At 45.6% G+C, this 22,910-nt stretch overlaps 2 protein-coding genes across 2 annotated transcripts; both read left to right on the forward strand.

The window, feature by feature from the left end:
* Positions 1 to 7,575: 7,575 nt before the first annotated feature.
* LOC110294944 (protein FAM200C-like) lies at positions 7,576 to 16,059 on the forward strand. Its single transcript, XM_085837219.1, has 4 exons — positions 7,576 to 7,663; positions 11,317 to 11,566; positions 12,471 to 12,621; positions 14,142 to 16,059. The coding sequence occupies exons 1-4, from the start codon at positions 7,614 to 7,616 to the stop codon at positions 15,959 to 15,961; spliced, it is 2,271 nt and encodes a 756-aa protein (XP_085693345.1). The 5' UTR covers positions 7,576 to 7,613; the 3' UTR covers positions 15,962 to 16,059.
* A 3,898-nt stretch (positions 16,060 to 19,957) lies between these two features.
* On the forward strand, positions 19,958 to 22,658 carry Nupr2 (nuclear protein 2, transcriptional regulator). Its single transcript, XM_021163779.3, has 3 exons — positions 19,958 to 20,333; positions 22,276 to 22,324; positions 22,462 to 22,658. The coding sequence occupies exon 1, from the start codon at positions 19,995 to 19,997 to the stop codon at positions 20,310 to 20,312; it is 318 nt and encodes a 105-aa protein (XP_021019438.1). The 5' UTR covers positions 19,958 to 19,994; the 3' UTR covers positions 20,313 to 20,333; positions 22,276 to 22,324; positions 22,462 to 22,658.
* The last annotated feature ends 252 nt before the right edge of the window (positions 22,659 to 22,910 follow it).

Raw genomic sequence — 22,910 nt, forward strand, 5'->3', positions numbered from 1 at the left:
TAGGCCCGGAAGTTACGAAGTTAGCGAGGAGGAGCTGAGGCTAACCGGAAGTTCCTGGGGTTGCACTCTCAAATCTTGTCCTCCGATTCAATGGTGGAGGTTAGGTTTTTGCTTCCGATGGCTGGCCGGCCTACTCCACAACCTGGCTGACCTTGATTTTCACTGTCTCCTGCCTTAGCCTCTCAAGTAAACTGGATTAGGGGCTTACTGGGGTCTGCTTTTGGGCTGTTTACTTAACCCTTCTCTGTTTTGTTTTGGGACAATGCCTCCGGTAATGGATGTTGGCTTGGATCTCGCTGTTCTCACGTCTCAGCCTCCTAGTACTGGTCACGCAGGAAAAACTCTGTTTTTCTGTTATAAAGGATTTACTAATAAACGTGTTTGGAAATATTAAATTACACAAGCAGAATTTCGCTAAAGGAGTTCTGCTCCCAACATGTCTGGAACATAGTGAACTAGCCGAGCTTGTTAGAAACTATGAAAAGGGGGCTGGTGAGATGGCTCAGCGGTTAAGAGCACTGACTGCTCTTCAAAAGATCCAGAGTTCAAATCCCAGCAACCACATGGTGGCTCACAACCACCCATAACGAGATTTGGCACCCTCTTCTGGTGTGTCTGAAGACAACTACAGTGTACTTACATATAATAAATAAATAAATCTTAAAAAAAAAAAAGAAACTATGGAAAAGAAAATTCTGTACATAATTCAAGTTTCTGTTGCAGAGAAATTTTCTGCTCTTGTTTATTTACCAAGGCTCGCCTTCAATTAGGCGCTATTTCCATAATAAAAGATGACCATCATGACTTAATACTAGCCAGTAAGATCATCTGCATATCAAAGAACAGGCCTCTAAAGCTGTGGTCCTCAACCTGTGGGTTTCAGACTTTGATTTAGGAACAGAGACACTGCTCTTTTCCACATAAGACTGCTCAAATGCAGAGATGCCCACATTCCAGTATCCAGAACTGTATAAAAGGGTCGCAGCATTAGGAAAGTTGAGAATCATTGAATCTAGAAGACTCCTCAACTGTGGCCACAGAGACTTGTAGTCCCATAAGCTGTCGCAACAAAGGCTGTTGGTGACCTGAGCCCATTGATTGGCAGAGATATCTGCTGTGTCAATCCATGATGCTTCCTGGAAAACACTCGGGTCCTGGTAATGTGGATGAAGACCATTCCCACACATTGTCCATGAGGTCATATAGTCCTACAGAGTAGCAGTGGGCCATCAGATGGAGAAGCAGGGGACTCTCTCCTCCCCACCAAATGCTCAGGGGAATGGGGGAAGAGTTTTCCTCTGCCACCTTGTCAGGCACTATGTATGAAAGGAGATCTTACCATAGTTGTTCTGTGGCAGTGGGAAAGCGATCACTGGTGACAGTCCGTGAAAACCATCTTCAGCTCTGTTACTCCTGGGGAACAATCTGTGACAAGGACAATGGAAGTCAAAGAGTTATCAGCCTGTCCCAAGGATGTGCTCCTGTCTGTCCAGAGGAAAACCATGAAAGATCTTGAGAGAGAGTGAAAAATTATTTAAGCCCCTAGACCTGTGTCCAAAATAGAGAACTTGCCCCATTGTTCCAGGATGCCAGGTCTTTTCGGTTAGCCCAATGCCAGGTGTTTGCGGTTTTTGCCTTTATAAACCCCACACCCCTTGAGCTCATATTTAACTCCTCTATCCCTGCGTGGGATACAAGTCGTCCCCAGTGCACTGGTCTTCCCCGAATAAACCTCTTGCAGTTTGCATCAAGACCGTTACTCGTGAGTGATTTGGGGTGTTGCCTCTCCTGAGTCAGAACGTGGGGGAGTCCTCACGTTGTGGGTCTTTCAACCAGAGTCACTCTACTCTGCTGCTTCATGGGGGGAGAGGGACCTCAGTTCCCTTCCATGGTGCTTTTTTGTTTTGTTTTGTTTTTTGTTTTTTGTTTTTCGAGACAGGGTTTCTCTGTATAGCCTTGGCTGTCCTGGAACCATGGTGCTTTGGAAAGAGCGCTGTCTCTGCGCATCCAGCTCCTCCATCCCTGGAGCAAAGGAACCACTGGAGCCTATGCTCTCCCATTGCCTTTCCTGACTTTATTTAAAGTCACCTGTGTTTGCTCATGTGATTGGTTCTATGAGACCCTGACTTAGAGGACTTAGAGCATTTCTCCCTGGAAGGTAAAGCCCCTGGACGTTCCTCAAGCTTGTTTTCCCTGATCTCTAAAAATACAGCCAGAAAGAAGCTCTTTGTTCTCTATAGCCAGCAAAAAGCCTTTTTGTTTCTATAACTTACAACTAGAGATGCAATAATTGTAATTTTACCAAGGACACCCGGCAGAGAAGAGCTGTAGCCCAACTCCTCCCAACTCTCCTCTCAACTCCTCCCAATTCCTCAGCTAGCTGTTAAAAGCCCCCTGTGCAGGGGCACAGCAGAAGGAGTTCATCCTCAGCTAGCTGATAATAAAACCTCTTGCAGTTTGCATAAGGTGTGGTTTTCTCTGAGTCATTGGGGTGCCGGCCAGCTCATCCTGGGCCAGCTTCGGGGGTCTTACAGTTCCTTCTGATCAAAGCTGGGGCCCAGGGACTGGGAAGAGAGCTCACTCTGTAAGCATAAGGACCCAAGTTCATATCCTCAGAACCATATTAAAAATAGGCATAGTGGCATGCACCTGTAAGCTAATGGTATGGGACAGAGAGAGACAGGTCCTGGCTAGCCTAGGAATGGAGAGCTCCACCTCCCATTGAGAAGTCTTGTCTCAAAAAAAAAAAAATACTGTGGAGCGGCTGGAGAGATGGTTCTGCAGTTAAGAGTACTAGCTGCTTTTCCAGAGCAACAGGGTTCAAATCCCAACACCCACAAGGCAGCATACAAATGTCTGTAGTTCCAGTTCCAGGGTATCTGGCACCCTTGCACTGACATAATTGCAGGTTAAACACCAATGCACATGAAAATAAATCTTGAAAATAAATAGCATGCACTGTGCTTGAAGAGAACCCAAGGAGGCCTCAGAAATCCTCCTGCCTCTGCCTCCCGAGTGCTGGGATTAAAGGTGTGCACCACCATGCCTGGCTTAATTTATTTTTTTTAATCCTAAAAATATGAAATAGAGAAGCAACTAAAGAAGATGCCATACATGAAAAATCTGTACATGTATGCCTAGATCACAAGTTGTAGGCTTATATTTTTCAAAATCTTACTTTAATAAGTATACATAAATGCTTTAACCTCCCTTCTAGCCCACCACCCACCAGACTTAGTGGAAAGGAAAGATGAACAGGGCAAAAGAAAATGTGGACCGGTTTAGAAATAGTTCTTCAGGGTGACTCAGCAGTTCAGTTCATACAAGTCAGCAGTGGTAGCTTGGTCCACTTGCAAACACCATTCATGAATCAGCAAGGGCAGTTTGACACAAAAGAAACTGAGGGGCTCTACCAGTCAGCCCTATTCTGGGGAAGCATCAAGAAGCTGCTGGAGTGAGGGCTGGAGAGATGGCTCAGTGGTTGAGAGCACCGACTGCTCTTCTGAAGGTTCAGAGTTCAAATCCCAGAAACCACTTGGTGGCTCACAACCATCCGTAATGATATCTGACGCCTTCTTCTGGTGTGTCTGAGGACAACTACAGTGTACTTAGATATAATAATAAATAAATCTTAAAAAAAAAAAGAAGCAGCTGCTGCTGGAGCACCACCTGAATTTCTTTGGTGGGTGTGATGGTCTGTATATTCTTGGACTAGGGAGTGGCACCATCTGGAGGTGTGGCCTTGATGGAATAGGTGTGACCTGGTTGGAATAGGTGTGTCACTGTGGGTGTGGGTTGAAAACTCTCACCCCAGTTGCTTGGAAGTCAGTCTTCCACTAGCAGCCTTTGGATGAAGAGGTAGAACTCTCGGCTCTGCCTGTGCCATGACAGCCTGGATGCTGCCATGCTCCCACCTTAATGAGAATGGACTGAACCTCTGAACCAGTAAGCCAGCCCCAATTAAATATTGTTTTTTATAAGACTTGTCTTGGTCATGGTGTCTGTTCAGAGCAGTAAAACCCTGACTAATACAGTCACAACAATCGTCAGCAAAGCCGGCAAGGTGAACCAATACCAGACACCGCCATCCACTGTCTGCTGGATTATATTTATACTCTTTCCAAACATCACATGTTCTCAAACATCCTCCCATGTGTCTGCTTCAGCAAAAACCTCTTCCCATAAGATGGTTTCCAGAAAAACATCACGTGACACAACCGAATCTCCAAAGGAACCAGGAATTTCCACTTCAACATCGAAGTCCAACAAGCTGGAGTTCAGCTGCCACTCCACTGGAGAAGCTGCTCCTACACAAGGGCAGATGATTGGGCTGTGGTTGGCTCAACAATATGTGACAGTCTGGTCCGGCTTGGTGGCACATGCCGTTAATCCCAGCACTTGGGAGGCAGAGGCAGGAGAATTTCTGAGTCCGAGGCCAGTCTGGTCTACAGAATGAGTTCCAGGACAGCCAGGGCTATACAGAGAAACCCTGTCTTGAAAAAAATATGTGACAGTCTGATGAACTTCTCTTTCTAAATAAGTGTCTAACAATGCTGTAAGGAAGGACTGTCAGTGAGATGAAACACTGCTAAGGTCTAGGGCCTGAGTTTGAACTTCTCACAGGCATGGTAGGTGAGAATCTGATCACTTAGTTGTCCTCTGACTTCCATAAGTAAAAGAAAAGGAAAGCCTAGTGGTGGTGGTGCACACCTTGGATCCCAGCAGTTACTCAGGAGGCTGAGGCAGGCAGATTACTGAGTTCGAGGCCAGCCTGGTCTACAGAGCAAGTTCCAGGACGGCCGGGGCTACACAGAAAAATTGTGCCTCCAAAAACAAACAAGCAAGCAAGCAAACAAACAAACAAACAAGAGGTAGACAGTGACTGTCTGTGGCCCCTTAAAAGTTAAGATTTCTGAGATGTAAGACTGTTCCTACATCTTTGTAGCTGTCATTGCCTGTTACTATGATTGTCCTCTGGTTCACGATTATGCTCCAATTTGCTTTAGAATCTGATCTTGACTGTCGTTTTAACAGGAAGAATGGAAGGTACACTGGTTATAGGAAATAGCTTTATCTCACTCTGTAAGGCCAGGGACTGGTCCCACCTGCTAGGTCCCAGTATTTGCTGAAGGAAGGATAACAAACCGGTTTTACCCAAATGGGAGGAGGGCAAGTGGGAGGGACTAATTTGACTGACCAGTCCCTGGGGAACCATAGAGACCTCGGCAGGATTAACTATTCTTTATAAAATCTGATCGTGGAAATTAGGAATGGATTGTATTAGGGTAACCATACAGACCTCAGTAGGATTATCTTTGATAAGATCTGATAATGGAAATTATGAATGTATTGAGATAAAAAAGAGAAAACAGGGCTCCCGGTCACTTTCATTGAAATTAACATGTCTACACTGCCACTGTCTACCGATAATTGATTTGATACCTAGCTGACACCTAAGATCAAGTATTCCCTTGTGAGATCCCCAAAGGGGATCCTTCAATTCCTGGTTTCCTGAAACACACACACACACACACACACACACACCCTAGACTGAATAGAAGTCACATATACGACTGTGGTTAAGAGCACTGTCTGCTCTTCTAGAGGTCCTAAGTTCAATTCCCAGTAACACATGGTGACTCACAACCATCTGAAATGGAATCCGATGCCCTCTTCTGGTGTATCAAAAGACAGCTATAGTGAACTTATATAAATAAAATAACTCTTTAAACACAGCTACAGTGTACTCATATACATAAGATAAATAAATAAATCTTTGAAAAAAGAAGTCACTCATAAACATTATCACAGGATACCAGGCTAGAAGGGAACTCAATGGAACACGCCCCCATACACATTTCTGGGGTTAGAGCTGATGGCCGTCTAAATAACGCCTTTTTCCTTCACTGTCTATGCTTTGAGTGTACTGATGTCCCTCCCCACTGCAGCAGTATTTCCAATCATGCACTCCCCGGGGGAAAAGGATTCTCCCCTGGGATGGATTTTTATCCGTGAGAATACACGTCTCCTGCTCCCACCCCGTGCTATAAGGGCATACGTGGGATAGAAAGAATCACACCTATTTTATTCGGAAAGTCTCTAAAGTCTTCTAATAGGATTAAGAGGTCAGGGAGCTCTAACTGTGGAGGCTCCCCACATCTGCTAGACCCCGCCTCAGCAGCAGTCACAACCTGCCCCTCATTGGTTGTGGGGATGAAAAGGGAGATTTCTAAAATAGCTGGCTCACTAGCCGAACACTATATAACAAAGATATTGACAGAAATTAACCGAGAAATTAGAGAGTAAAGAATGACAATCCTACAAAATAGAGTTACCGTAGTCTTTCAGTTGCTCACGCATAATCTTGGATGTCAACAGTTCCCTGAAATGTGTTAACATATCAGATTTCTTTAACACCGTCGATAACCTAATTGATAACTTATATTGGAGAAAGAATAACTCCAAGGCACATATTGATTGGCCCTCCTGGCTAAGATGGGTCTCTCCCTTCATTGCCCCCCTTGATGGTTCTCGTATTAGTCATAATACTTGAGCTCTGTGTTTTTGGTGCATTATTAACCTAAATCACCCTCCAGATACTCAATACCAGAATCCTGTTCCCCCTACTACAACATCAAGCAATGCTTGCTCTCTTGTCAAAGATTTGAAAGAGTTAAACAGGCCAAGATGAGACTATGAGACCATAAATCAAAGGGTACAATGTGTCAAATCCATATACCTTCGAAATTAAGGACCACATTGTATTAAGTACCCATACCTTGCAAATTAAGGAACCCAGTGTGTTAAGCCCCTATACTTTACGAGTCTAGGGTTCTATTTAAGTTTGTTTCCTAAATCTGATGTAATCTGGAAAAAAAAAAAAAGACCTCATTTATATGATGAATATCCTTGTCTTCCTGTTTCATTGTATTTTTCTAACAATCTCTAACAGTCAATAGTCTGGGCCCTGTAAACATGCTTACATCTGTTTTCTATTAATCTTTTATCGCTCCCCCATAAAAGGCATCCCAAAAGGCCAGTAAGGGCCTGTTCTCTAAAATCCCCACAGATTAAGACAGCTGGATATCCAGTCCTGGATGCTGGATGCACCTCTAAAATAAAGCTTGCTTTTGATTAGACAATAGAGTTTAGTCTTCATCCACTCAATTTTCAGGTTTAACACGTGTTAACACAGTGGGCGTGGCAGCACATGCGGGTAATCTCCCAAGCCAGTTCACTTGAGATGCTGAGGCAGAAGGGTCTCAAAATCAAAGGACAGCCTGGCAGTGGAGGAATCCAGTGGTCCATCGGAAGAAAAAAACTAACCATACATCTCAGAACCGAAGAACAAGATTTGAGAGAGCAACCTCAGGAACTTCCCATTAGCTATAGCGCCTCGTCTCCAAGCAACTTCCCCGCGTGTTACGCAGCGGCACCGCATTGCCAGTTACTGATGTCTGGTTCGTCCAATAACCTGCAGCGATCGTGCTTCTACTGGACTCTAATTGGCTACTTGTGGAGGTTCCGCCTTCCACCTTCCTCCCTCCTTGCTGGACGCCCGTGGGCGTTCCCGAGTTTGTTGTGTCTGGACGCTTAAGGTGCAGACACCGAGGATGCCACGTGGAAGCCGAATCCGCACTTCCCGCGTGACCCTTCTGGCCCGGTGAGACCCACGGGGCTGGGGACCAAGCGCGGGCGGGCAGGGCGAGGTTCTGTAGCTTAAGGGCTGCGAAGCCGATGGTGAGATGGAGGGAGCGGAAAGGGATCCGCTATAGGGGAGGACTCCCCGAGAACGGGGACACGCTCTGTGCACTCCCAGAGAGGACTCTGAAATGTGACATTTTCCCTAGACAGGTTGAGGGAAGGGCCGTCGAGGGCATAGTCTAAGAGGAGGTGAGGAAAGAATGAATGATAGGTGTCAAGCTCTTAGGGGTGTTTTTTCTTTTCTTTTCTCTTTTTTTTTTTTTTTTTTTTTTTCTTTTTTTTTTTTTTGGTTTTTCGAGACAGGGTTTTTCTGTGTAGCCCCGGCTGCCCTGGAACTCACTCTGTAGACCAGGCTGGCCTCGAACTCAGAAATCCGCCTGCCTCTGCCTACCGAGTGCTGGGATTAAAAGCTTTTAGGGGTGGTTTTTGTTTGTTTTGTTTTGTTCTGTGTTTTTGAGTCTGTCAGGCTAGCTTTGGACTTCATAAGTCCTGGGTAGCCTTCCTTGATTTTCCTGACTCCGCTTCTCCGGGGATGGGATTACAGAGTTTAAAGGTTTATAGAAGAAAAAAAAAAAGGATAAAAGAAAATTACTCGTTATTTGTGTGTGGAGGTTTGAGAATTTTAGAGTTTTCTCCTTCCACCGTTTGGGTCCAGGATAGCTAACACTTAGTTGTAATTACACTACTACAAGGGGTATCAACATTCCTAATGCTGCCATCCTTTACTACAATTTATGTTGTGGTGACCCCTGATCATTTAAAAAAAAAAAATTGTTGCAACATCGTTAACTGTAATTTTGTAAGTTAGGCGAGCCCTGTGAAAGGGTCGTTCGACCCCCAAAGTGATCCTGACCCACAAGTTGACAACTGCTGCTCCATTGAGCCATCATCTTATGTCCACATGAAGTAGGAAATACTCAATAGCATCAAGATTCCAGATGTCCCACCTGGGAGCCTGTGTGAAGGTCACAGGGCAGTTTATGGGAGTTGGTTGTTGATCTTTCTAAGGCTCAAACTCAGGTTGTCAGGAGTGGGTTGCAAGGACACTCTACTTCAGCACCAGCATCCCCCTCTCCCTCCCCCAGCCTGAAATGTTAATTCAGATGTTAACTAGGCTAGGGAGACACCTTGGTCTAAACCTGTGGGTTGCTACTCCTTCCTGCTCCAAAAAGTGTTTACCTGATGGTTCATTTATTTATTTTTATTTTATTCCTTAAATTTATTTATTGTTATATGGAAGTACACTGTAGCTGTCTTCAGACGCACCAGAAGAGGGCGTCAGATCTCATTACGGGTGGTTGTCAGCCACCATGTGGTTGCTGGGATTTGAACTCCGGACCTTTGGAAGAGCAGTGAGTGCTCTTAACCGCTGAGCCATCTCGCCAGCCCGCATGGTGGTTTATAACAGTAGCAAGATTACAGTTTTGAAATAGAAGGGAAAATGATTTTATATTTGGTCACTACAACATCAGGAACTGTAATAAAGGGATCATTATACCATCAGGAAGATTGAGACCCACTGGAGTCCATGGCAGTACCTGTCTGATATTTCTTCTTTAATACTATGACATTTTATTTGATACTGATATAGGAATAAAATGAAAGCTGTTGGCTCACTCTGGAGTTCTTGTCCTGGAACTCACTACATAGACAGGGATAGCATTGAATTGACAGAGATCCTCCTGCCTTTGCCTCCTGTGGCCTGAAATAGTCTGGTATACAAAGTAGCTGTTTACATTGGAATAAATAAACCCTTCGGGGATCTTTCCAGCTTTGTTGTCTGTCAGTGGGTATGTATACATGAAGTGGGGGTGTCAGCCTTGAAAGGCCAGAAGTGTAGAATGGCCTAGAGCTAGCTGAATTTCATCACGGGTGGTTAAGAGCTCCTGGGAACTGAGCATGGGCCCTGTGAAAGCCAGTATCTGGTGGTCTTAGCTATTGAGCCATCTCTCCGTCATCCTTTCTAACTTTTAATAAGTCTATGATTTTTATGAAGTATTGGAATAACTGTCCTTTAGAGATACTGTGGGCCATGTGGAGTCATGAAAATAGTTCCAAAAAAGTATATTATATGTAATATATATATATATAACATACATATACATATGTAACCAATAGAAACAGTTTCTATAGTCTTCTTGCATGTGTATGTTATGGGTGTTTAAAGATTTAGAATGATGCCAGGAGGTGGTGGCACAGGCCTTTAAGGGCACAAGCTCCTGGGGCACTTGGGAGGCAGAAGCAGGAGGATCTCCAACCTCCAAAACAGCCTGGTCTTCAGAGTGAGTTCCAGGACAGCCAAGTGTTCACAGAGAAACCCTGTCTACAACAACAGCAGCAACAAGAGGCTAGAAAGTTGGCTCTACAGTAAGAGCATTGACTGTTCTTCCCGAGGATCCAGGTTTAATTCCCAGCACCCTCATGGTGGGTCAACCCCATCTGTAACTCCAATTTCAGGTGATCTAATGCCCTCTTCTGTAATGCAAGTGGTACACAGATACAGGTGCGGGCAAATAATCATGCACATGAAATACAGTAAAGTAAAAAGATAGATAATTAAGCCAGACAGAGTGACAAATTCTTGTGTGCGCCCAACTCACCAGCAAGAGAGCTTGATTGCAGAGGTGAAGAGACCCCAAGCCCAGAACTGGTGCTGCTTATATAGGCCTAGGAGAGGCATGTCTCACACCCGGATTGGTTGTGCTTGGGTTATGCTTTTCACCTCATTTGCATGCCTACATCTGATTGGTTAACTTGTCTCTCATCTGATTGGTTAACTTGTCTCTCATCTGATTGGTTAATTTTGGTTAAGTCTCAAAACCTCATCTTGGCAAAAGAACTTTACTGCCTAAGTATGCGTGGTGGCCAGCGGAAGCCAGCGCCACCCTGCAATGGCACATGTGGCTTCCCACAACAAATGTCTTGTAATTCCAGCACTGGTTGAGGCTGATGTAGGAATAGGAAGTTTGAATATAGTAGTATAGTAGGTTGGTTGTTTTGTTTTTTTGTTTTGTAAGGAGGATATTTATTCTCAGGCTGGCCTTAAAATGACTGTGTAGAAGAACAGGGATGAGAATAGATATGCCAGAGTGTACAGTGGAAAGCCAGAGTCCTCAGCCCTGCAAAAAGAAAACAATGTTTGCCCAGAGCAGGAGAAATAGTCTCCCCTCAGCTAGAGAACACCAGTTAGTTATTTAATACCAAGCGGTCAGCCCTGAAAACACACTCATGCAGTGAGCATACACACTGAGGCAGAGTATATTTAGGAGTGTGTAGGTATACACATGTATGCATTTAGTAACAATGACAAAAGAGCCACAAATTTGAAATCAGCAGTCAAGGAGGGGTATATGTGTGGGCCGGGGTGTTGGAGGGATGATACAGAAGGGCGAGATGCTGTAGCTATTATAATCTCAATAAAATAATACAGCACGTAGAAGAGGAAATAAGCCACTGTGTCACTGAGGGTGACCTTCATCTGCTACTTCTCTCTGTCTCTGCCTTCTCAGTGCTGGGATAACAGGTGTGTGCCACCAAACCTGGCCCGTTTGTTCTCTTGAGTAGATTGCAAAGCCATTTGTCTGGGACCTGAGGAGTTTTGTTCTTTTCCAGCCGGGCCCCTCAGATGAGGGCTGCTCCCCGAAGAGCACCTGCAGCTCAGCCTCCAGCAGCAGCTACACCATCTGCAGTTGGCTCACCTGCCGCTGCGCCCCGACAGCCAGACCTGATGGCCCAGATGGCTACCACTGCGGCCGGTGTGGCTGTGGGCTCTGCAGTGGGGCACACCCTGGGTCACGCCATCACTGGGGGCTTCAGCGGAGGTGGTAGTGCTGAGCCCGCAAAGCCTGACATCACTTACCAGGTGAGCTCTGGGGCAGCTTCTCCTTCCTTTGCTTTTCTTTTCTGACATGTGTTGGCAGCTGGCGAGTGTCTTTTATGAATAAGCATTTACTCTGATACCATGAGGACCTGAGTTCAAATCCTATGAGCCCACAAAAAAATCAGGCATAGCCATACATAACTGTAACCACATGCATTGTGGGGCAGAGACAGGCAATTCCCACAGAAAGGCTGGCTGGCCTGTTGAGACGAAATAAGTAGTTTCTGGTTTGGTGAGAGGCCCTGTCTCCAGGTAATAAGGAGTGGTGAAGGGAAGACAGCCGATGCTTGGTCAGTCTCCCCATGGGCACTTCTTGAGAGTATCTCACTCAAGCTAGCCTTGAACTCATGGCCAGCCTCCTGGGCTTTGGGTATTTATCTTTTTTTTTTTTTTTTTTTTTTTTTGATTTATTTATTTATTATATGTAAGTACACTGTAGCTGTCTTCAGACACTCCAGAAGAGGGCGCCAGATCTTGTTACGGATGGTTGTGAGCCACCATGTGGTTGCTGGGATTTGAACTCTGGACCTTCGGAAGAGCAGTCGGGTGCTCTTACCCACTGAGCCATCTCACCAGCCCCTGGGTATTTATCTTGACTACACTTATACTGGGTTCCTGTTGTTGCTTTTGGAGACAGAGTCGTCACTGTGTGACCCAAACCCACTTCCATTTACGCTCCAGATGATGTGATTTGGCGTTTGTTGCTTTTGCTTCTGAGTTGTCGAGGACATCTTTGTACTTAACATCGTTTTCACTGCCATGTTCCTGGCTGGCACTAAACTTGCACCTTTCTCCAGTTGTTTCCCCAGCTCCCAGTGTGTGAGCGCTGCCTTTGGGTGGTGCCCTGTGCTTTCTCATCTCAACACAAGATGTTGTGTCTTTGCAGGAGCCTCAGGGAGCCCAGCTGCAGAACCAGCAGTCTTTTGGACCTTGCTCTCTAGAGATCAGGCAGTTTCTGGAGTGTGCTCAGAACCAGAGCGATGTCAAGCTCTGTGAGGGCTTCAACGAGGTACTGCGGCAGTGCAGGATTGCAAATGGTAGGTGACTTATCCCTCTGCTCGGGGTGATGGTCCCGAACCCTGTAGGGTAGTGGTTAGGTTATATAGCCTGTGGGTTGAGACCTCTTTGGGGGTGAAAGACCTTTTTTCATAGGAGTTCATCCACGGCTACTCAGCAGCGAGATGACATCAGCTCACCAACCCCGTCACATACACCATGATCAGTTACAGGTGAATATGACAGGGTTGGCACCATAATGTACTAAGTGGACCAGTCCCAAGTGAAGAGAGCAGCTTCTGTGTTGAAAGCAGGAATACTGGAGGTAAAGGGACACTTTGGGAGTCGTAATTACTGGGTAGAGTCATCAAGCACTGTAGGAAATAATCAGATCACAGGAGCTTAGTCTGGATGCTGATTGTTGGGGGGTAGGGGGTGTTTTTGTTGTTGTTGTTTGGTTTGACTTTTTTTCTTTTTTTTTTTTTTTTTTTGGTTTTTCGAGACAGGGTTTCTCTGTGTAGTCCTGGCTGTCCTGGAACTCACTCTGTAGACCAGGCTGGCCTCGAACTCAGAAATCCGCCTGCCTCTGCCTCCCGAGTGCTGGGATTAAAGGCGTGCGCCACCACGCCCGGCAAAGAAAAGCAGCCTTTTTTTTTTTTTTTTTTTTTTTGGTTTTTCAAGACAGGGTTTCTCTGTATAGTCCTGGCTGTCCTGGAACTCACTCTGTAGACCAGGCTGGCCTCGAACTCAGAAATCCGCCTGCCTCTGCCTCCCAAGTGCTGAGATTAAAGGCGTGTGCCACCACGCCCGGCTTGGTTTGACTTTTGAGACCAGGTTTTTCTGTATAGCCCTGGCTGTCCTAGAACTCACTCTGTAGACCAGGCTGGCCTCAAATTCACAGAGATCAGCCTGCCTCTGGGATTGAGTGCTGGGGTTAAAGGTAGCTGCTACCACCTGGAACGAAATCTTTTTTTTTTTTTTTTTTAATATATTCAGCTGCCCTTGCTCCTGTGAAGGTTCTGTGCCCCCATAGAAGGGAATGCCAGGGCCAGGGAGTGGAAGTGGGTGGCTTGGTGAACAGGGGGAAAGGGGAAGGGATAGGTGATTTTTGGAGGGGAAACCAGGAAAGGGGATGACATTTGAAATGTAAATAAAGAAAATATCTGGGACTGGAGAGATGGCTCAGCGGTTAAGAGCACTGGATGCTCTTCCAGAGGTCCTGAGTTCAATTCCCAGCAACCACATGGTGGCTCACAACCATCTGTAATGGGATCTGATGCCCTCTTCTGGTGTGTCTGAAGACAGCTACAGTGTAGTCACATAAAATAAATTGAAAAATCTTTAAAAAAATTCTAATTAAAAAAAGGAAAAAAATATATTCAGCTATGGTTGCTGAATATTTCCCCCTTGTGATAATAACAGGTACGTAAACCAAACCAAACCACAGGAACACATAGAGAATGGTACATCATAGGAAACGTTAATGTACTCCATTGGCTGAGCTATGCTAAGTATTGTCCTTTATGTTATTAAAGCTATTTTTATGGATTGTTTTCATTAGTGGACCATCCCAGGCTGGTGGATCATGGAGAGAGGAACGTTAAGAGAAGAAAATATAATGAGGGTTTTTTGCAGTATGGTTTTACCTCAACCATCGCAGTAGGAATTGAGAGACCACAGTGTGTCATTTGTGGGGTGGTTCTGTCGGCGGAGTCGATGAAACCCAACAAACTGAAACGCCATTTTGAGAGCAAGCATTCCAGCTTCGCTGGCAAGGATACCAACTATTTCAGAAGCAAAGCTGATGGACTCAAGAAAGCCAGACCTGACACTGGCAGCAAGTCCAACAAACAGAACGTGGCAGCCGTGGAAACTTCCTATTTGGTGGCCCTCAGAATTGCCAGAGATATGAAACCGCACACCTTTGCTGAGCACTTACTGTTCCCGGTGGCCAAGGACAGCGTTCGCGTCATGATCGGAGACGAATTTGTTACGAAACTGAGTGCAGTCTCCTTATCTAACGACACTGTCCGAAGAAGAATACATGACATGTCTGCTGATATTCTTGATCAGGTGGTCCAGGAAATTAAATCTGCTCCACTTCCAATATTCAGCATCCAGCTCGATGAATCGACAGACGTTGCAAACTGTTCACAGTTAATGGTTTACGTGAGGTATATTAATGATGGTGACTTTAAAGATGAGTTTCTTTGCTGCAAACCTCTTGAAAGGACAGCTACTGCCCTTGATGTATTTGAGGCAGTTGACTCATTTCTGAGACAGCATGACATCTCTTGGGAAAGCATCTGTGGGGTTTGCACAGATGGTGCCCCAGCTACGCTGGGCTGTCAATCTGGGTTTCAGCGTCTGGTCCTAAATGAGTCCCCAAAAGCCATTGGAGCTCATTGTATGCTTCATCTGCAAACATTAGCAATGAAGACGCTGCCCCAAGACTTCCAGGAAGTAATGAAAAGTGTCCTGAGTTCTGTCAATTTCGTAAAGGCGAGTTCTTTGAACAGTCGACTGTTTCTGCAGCTCTGCAATGACTTAGATGGGCCAAGCAAAACCCTGCTACTTCATACTGAAGGGAGATGGCTGTCAAGAGGAAAAGTTCTAAAACGTATCTTTGAGCTCCGTGATGAACTCAAGATGTTTTTTAATCAAAAAGCAATACGGCAGTTTGAAGCACTTTTCAGTGATAACAGTGCATTGCAGAAGGTAGCTTATTTGGTTGACATCTTTACCATTTTGAATGAGTTGAATTTACCACTGCAAGGACCAAATTCAACCTGCCTGGATCTGTCTGAAAAGATCCACTCATTCCAAATGAAACTTCAACTCTGGCAAAAAAAATTGGATGAAAATAAAATTTACATGTTGCCTACCTTATCCGCTTTCTTTGAGGAACATGACATTGAACAGCACAAAAGGATTACAGTAGTGATTTCCGTGAAAGAACACTTGGACATGCTTGCAAGTGAAATTTCCTGGTACTTTCCAAATCTACCCGAGGTTCCGTTTGCACTCGCCAGGAGCCCGTTCGCAGTCAAAGCTGAAGATGTTCCCGAGACAGTGCTAGAGGAGTTCATCAGACTTACCAACAGCGACGCGGCGAGAGCTGATTTCTCCACAATGCCAGTCACACAGTTCTGGGTCAAGTGTTTGCAGTCATACCCGGTTCTGTCTGAGACCGTGTTGCGCCTCCTCCTTCCCTTTCCAACAACGTATCTGTGTGAAACAGGGTTCTCCAGCTTGTTGGTTATCAAGTCTAAATACAGAAGTAGACTTGTGGTGGAAGATGATCTTCGCTGTGCTCTTGCAAAGACCGCCCCGAGAATTTCTGATCTGGTGAGAAAGAAGCAGTCTCAGCCTTCGCACTGAGGTTGGCTTTTTACGCACAGTGTCCTGAAATGTAGCAGTGTAGTTTATGACATGATGTTAAGACTGGTAACAGTGCCACACCGTGCTTCAAGACAAAATCTCATGTGTTTGTAATTAGTAATAAATATTTCCACAGAGAAACCCTGTCTCAAAAAAAAAAAAAAAAAACAAAATCAAGAACGATTTTACAATATATAAGTACATAACTGTTTTTGTGATTAATCACTATGCTTTGGTTATGTTCAGTTTATAATAATGAAAACACATCCTGCATATCATATTTACACTATTCATAACAGCAGAATTACAGTTACTACGTAGCAACGAGAAATTATCTTAGGGCTGGGAGTCACCACCACAGCATAAGGAACCCTATTAAAGGATTGCAAGCCTGGCATGGTGGCGCACGCCTTTAATCCCAGCACTCGGGAGGCAGAGGCAGGTGGATTTCTGAGTTCGAGGCCAGCCTGGTCTACAAAGTGAGTTCCAGGACAGCCAGGGCTATACAGAGAAACCCTGTCTCGAAAAATCAAAAAAAAAAAAAAAAAAAAAAATGCCCCACAGACAATCTTCTGGAGACATTTTCTCAATTGTCTCAGATAATTCTCTTTGGTGTTGAGTTGACAAAAGCTAGCTAGCACATTGTATTAGCCTTGATTCTTTCCTGCATTGGGAGGACCTTGTATAAGTCACATCCCATCAGAAAATGTCGCTCTTACTCTCTGCCCCTTCTCTCTTTCCCCCTCCCCCTTTCTCTCTCTCTTTGGAGGCAGAGGCAGACGGGCCTCTTGAGTTCAAGGCTAATCATAGCCATATAGTGATACCCTGTCTAGAAACCGACTGTGTTAGTCACTGCACTGTTGCTGTGATAAAACACCATAACCAAGGCAACTTTTTTTTTTTTTAAAGATTTATTTATTATATGTAAATTCACTGTAGCTATCTTCAGACACTCCAGAAGAGGGCGCCAGATCTCGTTTCGGATGGTTGTGAGCCACCATGTGGTTGCTGGAATTTGAACTCTGGACCTTCGGAAGAGCAGTCCGGTGCTCTTACCCACTGAGCCATCTCACCAGCCCAACCAAGGCAACTTACAGAAGCCTTTATTTGGGGTTACAGTTTCAGAGGGTTAACTTCTTCAGGGCTTGCAAGCAGCAAGCAGTAGGCAGGGTGACCGGAGCAGGATGCTGAGAGCTCACAGCCTCGACTGTAAGTAGGAAGCTGTGAGTAGGAGTTGGTAAACCGAGACAGGATAGGAATGAAAGCCCACCTCCAGTGCCAGATGGGATGACGCATGTCGTACAGACCAGCCAGGGCTACAGAGTGGGACCCTGCCTCAAAGCAAATGAAAGAATTTTTAAAAAGGGCTGGCCATTGTGGAGCACACCTTCAATCCCAACCTTGAATTGGGAGGCAGAGGCAGGCGGATCTCTTGAGTTCCAGGCCAGCCTGTTCTGCAAAGCCAGTTCCACTAGGCTACATAGAGAAACTGTGTTTCAAGCAAACAAACCAGACAAGGTGGTGCACGCCTTCTGAGTTCGAGGCCATCCTGGTCTACAAAGTGAGTTCCAGGACAGCCAGGGCTATACAAAGAAACCCTGTCTCGAAAAAACAAAACAAAACAAACAAACAAACAAAAACAACAAAAAGACAAACTTCTATTGAGAGACTTTAACTACCATAAACAGTAAATGAGTGAGTTGTATGTGAGTGTGTGTACTTGTGCATCTGTGTGTATAGCTCTGAGGAAAGCTCTTGGGGGCTGCATTCAAATCAAAGTACCACTTAGAGTAAACGAGTAAGTTTGATGTGGGTATGGGTGTGTGCCCTGCCACCTTATGCCATCTGGGGATGAAACTCGGTCATCAGATCTGTATAGAAGTGCTTCTAGATCTATTAAGCCATCTTGCTAGCCCTCAAAGAGCTGTTTTTATTTTTGTTATTTTTGTGTGTGTGTGTGTGCGCGCGTGCACGCTCGCTCGAGCAATGCTTGAACAATAAATGCACTTCCTCACTTAGCCATCTCGGAAGACTTGTTTGTTTCAAGATATGTAACTAAGAATGACCTTAAACTTGTTCTCTTGCCATCAGGCATGTGTCATGGCACTGCGGTTTTTGAGACAGCCTCCCCATGTCGTCCTGGCTGGCATGGACCTCACAGGTGCTCATACATTGGACTTCCAAGACAGGATTTCCACTGTGTAGCCCTAGATGTCCTAGAACTCTCTAGACCAGACCAGGCTGACCTTGAACTCAGACATCCACTTGCCTTTCCCTCCTGAGTGCTGCGATTATAAACATGCTCCACCTTTAACTCTCTGTCCATGCTTTTACTTTAGCTTTGTCAGTCAGCATTCTTGGGGTTTGATTATATGTGTGAAGGATTGTCCTTTTTTTTTTTTTTTTTTTTTTGGAAACAGGATTTCACCTTGCAGCCCAGACTAGCCTGGAACTTGAGGTAATCCTTCTGTGTCAACCACTTGAGAGCTAGCACTATAGGTTTATACTAGCACTACCACCACCACCACGACCCCACTGAGTCTAACTAACATCATTATGTTTATTTGTTTTGAGACATGGGCTCATTTATGTAGTCTTTGCTGGCCTGGCGCTCATTATGTAAACAAAGCTGGCCTTGAATTCACAGAGACCTGCCTCCCTTTGCTTCTTCCTAAATGCTAAAATTACTGTTGTACACTGATAAGCCTGGCTGGACTTTGTTGGCCTGAGGATTAGCAAAGTGGTAGTGCTTAATAAGTTTGAGAGCCTGGGATTAATCCTCAAGATACTTTGTCTGTTAAGTCTGATATCCGTGTTGCTTTAAGGATGATATCTATTAATGATTGTTTTTCTTTAAAAAAATCATGTGGGGGCCATTCAGATAGTTCATCAGATAAAGGTGCGTGTTGCCAAGCCTGAGGTTTTGAGTTCAACCCACAGGACCCACTGGGTGGGAGGAGAGAATAGATTTCCAAAAACTATCCTCTGACATCCATGTGCTTTTAAATTTACATGCATTTATTTGTGTGAATGAGTGTTTTGCCTGCTTATATGTATGCCCCAGGAAGCCAGAAAAGGGCTTCAGGTCCCCTGGGACTGGAGTTGTAGACAGTTGTGAGCTACCATGTGAGTGTTGAGAGTAGAACCCAGATCCTCTGCAAGATCATAACCACTAAACCCTCTCCAGCCCCTTGGCTCTAACATGCTACTTGTGGTGTTTAGTAAGTCTGTCTTCTCAACTTATGAGGCATGCCTTTGCGTAGATTTGTTGAGGGAATTTCCAGAGATTATAGATTGGGGAGAGACAACCCACCTTGAATGTAGCAGCACCATCAGTAAGTAGGCTGGGAACTTGAATAAAAATGGAGGGGGGAGGTACCAAAAAAAAAAAAACAAAAAACCCGCAAGCAAAATGCTAGAATTCCCCTTTCTTTGCTTCCTGATGGATGAATGCAGATATGAATAAGTAGCCTCAAGATCCTGCCCACCGTGTCTTCTTAGCTGATTGTATTCTCAAACTGAGACAAAAAAAATAACCTTTCCTAAACAGATTATTGCCAAACATTTGGTTATAACAATGAAATAGTAATGTCGTGAAGAGAATTTTCTTGTCACAAGAACAAAGCTAAAGCAATTCAGCAAGCCAGTTTTCTTTTTGCAAAAAATGAACCCAAACTGGGCTAGTAAATACATTTGGCCAGAGCTCCTCGTCTTTTATCCCCGTGTTAGGATTATAGGTGTGTGCACAACCACACCTGACTTATACAGTGCTGGGGATGGAACCCAGGCCTTTGTGCATGCTAGCACTCTACTGAGTCACATTCCCCTGTACCGTCCTGCGGAACCAGGTTTACTATACTTATTTACAATTCGGACCCCGAAGAAACACAATTCCTCATCTGGAACAAAGAAGCATGGAAGCCACGCCCCTGTGAGGTCACAGAGCGCTCCCTACAGCGGAGCCAATAGGAGCACTGGGCGGGGCCCTCCGGCCGGAGTAGCCAGCGGCGGCGGCGGGCGGAGCGCATCGGCGATGGACCCTCCAGCTCTTCCTTCTGTCTCCCGCCCAAGGACTCGAGCCCGCCCGCCGCCGCTGCTGCCGCCGGAGGCGCTGCCCACCGTCGGCTTCGAAGAGGAGGTGTACGACTGCCTGGATTACTACTACCTGCGTGACTTCCCGGCCTCTGGGGCCGGACGCAGCAAGGGCCGAACGCGGCGCGAGCAGCAGCTACGCACCAACTACCCGGTGCCGGGCGGCCACGAGCGCAAGGTGGCGCAGATACTGCTCAACGGGCAGCGCAAGCGGCGCCAGCGCCAGCTGCAACCGCGGCCGCGCACACGCCTGGCCTGAGCACACGTCACGCCTGAGCGGGTATGGGCAGGCCGAGCCCATTGGTGTTGGGTAGGGAGTAGAATTTATATCTCAGGTCGGCCTCGAACTCAGTTTGTAGCAGAGGATTACCTTGGACTCCAGATTGTCCTCCATCCAGCTTCCATGGGCTGGGATGATAAGACATGCGCCACAATGTCCAATTCTTTTTTTCTCTCTCTTCTCGTCTCTTCTCTTTTCCTTTCCTTTTCTTCTCATTTCTGACACTGTCTCCTAAACTGATCTCGAACTCATCACCCCTCCAGCGTTTACCTTAAAATGCTGAAGTTTCAAGCATGGGCCATGATTCCCTGGTGTGTGGTTTTGTTTTATTGATGATGCCCGTAGCCCAGGATTCCATGGTGTGTGGCAAGCCTCAGGTTCTCTATTCCTGAGATGACAGGTCTGACCACCATATTCACCTGTCATCTGCTTCTGAAACTTCCCAGCATTAATCATAACTGTGCTGGCTCCCGATCCTCGACCCAGGGTTTTCCTGGCTGCTGGTGAAAGTCTCCACCATTAGGAAGTTTGCAATTGTGTGAGAAAAGTCTACATTGGAAATATAGGGAAATGTCTGAGGAAATCTATCTTGGCAGGGTGGCTCACACCTGAAATCCATCTCCGGCCTCTGTGCTCAGGAGACTGCTGGAATTGGAGGCCAACCAGGAACACTCTTTGAGGCACTGTCCCAAAACAAAACTGCCCCTCCTCCTTGTTTGCTTCCAATTGCTGTAATAAACACCGTGAACTTTTGCTTGCAACTTGGCAGGAAAGGGTTTATTTCACCTTAAAGCTTACAGCCCTTCCTGAAGTCAGGGCAGGAACCCAGAGGCAGGAACCATAAGCACAGTTCCCAGAGGTTCATGGTCATTTACCTTTCTTGTACCTCCCAGGACTATCAACCCCAGGTGATACCGCCCCACAGCTTGAGTGTTGAGAAAAATCCCCCCACTGACTTGTCTCCGGGCCAGTCTGACAATAGAGGTATCTTTCCAGATGACTCTAGTTTATGTCGAGTTGACAGAACCAAAACCCAGTAAGCCAGCAGACAGAAACTGGGCATGATAGTGCCCACCTCTATGCCTCTTTGAACTAGCAAAGTGAAAGAGGGGGTCAGAAGTTCAAGGTCAGAGGCTGGAGAGATGGCTCGGCCATTAAGAGCACTTGCAGCTCTTGCCTTTTAGGATCCCCACACCTGTATTAGATGTCTCATTACCATCCATAGCTCAAGTTCAAGGGGGATCCAACACCCTATTCTGCCCTGTGAGGACGCTGCATGTATATCACACAGACATATGCGCACTTAAACACATAAAAATGAACAAGACATTTAAAAGTTCAAGATTGCTGGGCTGTGGTGGCACACACCTTTAATCCCAGCACTTGGGAGGCAGGGGCAGGCAGATTTCTGAGTTTGAGGCCAACCAGGTCTACAGAAGGGTTCCAAAACAACCAGGGCTACACAGAGAAACCCTGACTCAGAAAAAAGTTCAAGACCATTGGCTACATAGTATGGGGCCAGGCTGACCTATAGGAGACAGGAAAGGGGAGGCTGAGAGCACAGTTGAGTTGATAGTTTTCAATTAGTAAGCATATAGGACCCTCATCTTAGTATTCGGGAGATAGAGGTTCATGAAAGTTCCTGGCTATCCTTATCCTTAGTCCCAGAGCTGGAGGCCAGCCAGACGCCATCTTTATAGATGGCAGGAGAGATGGCTCAGTGGTTAAGAGCACTGACTGCTCTTCCAGTGTTCCTGAGTTCAATTATCAACAACCAAATGGTGCCTCACAACCATCTGTAATAGGATGCCCTCTTCTGGTGTGTCTGAAGACAGCAAGTGTACTCACATATAAAATAAACAAATTATATATAAATATATATATATGTATATATAAACAAAACAACCTACTAGTGACTATGACCTCTTTTCCTTTCACTCAGGAACCTGAGACAGGAGGATCTTGAGTTGGAGTCCTGCCTGGGCATTATTGTGAGTTTCAGAATCCCACGAGCAAGAGTGAGCCACCTCATCTCCAGAGGAGAAAAAACAAATCCCTTTTAGTGTCTAGTGCTCTTCCTACGACTTGGGGAAGTCATTGATTTTTGTCTCCGTCTTATTTCCTACAGGAAACCTGAAAGACCTGTTAAAAAGTCTTTTCCAGCTATTACCAAGATCCTCCGAGCTGGTCAACTGGACTTTTTGACAGGGTTTTAAGTTTACTGCTCTAGTGTTTTTCTTCACTAATTAATTATTAAGTAAGTAGTTTCCTAGTGTGTATGCCTTTTTAGGGTTTTTTCAATTAAAAGAGCACAGCAAGAATGTATTTTAACTCTTCTGGCTTTTTCTCCCTCTCCTCCTCGACCTCCAGTTACTGTGGAGGTAACTGGTCTCCAGTTCACAACTCACTGGGCTCTGACATATAAAGAGGCGATCACAAGCTCAGGAGGTAATTGGTTTGCTAACGTAATTGCAGCAAAAAGCCCAAGGACCCGAGTACGATCCTTAAAAGCCATGTTTTTGAAAAGCTGGGTGTAATGGCCCACACTTAAAATGCTATCCTTTGGGAGGTAGAGGA

The sequence above is a fragment of the Mus caroli genome, unplaced genomic scaffold, assembly GCF_978045245.1.
Source record: "Mus caroli unplaced genomic scaffold, Mus_caroli_1 scaffold_4, whole genome shotgun sequence".
In the NCBI taxonomy this organism is placed as follows: Eukaryota; Metazoa; Chordata; class Mammalia; order Rodentia; family Muridae; genus Mus; species Mus caroli.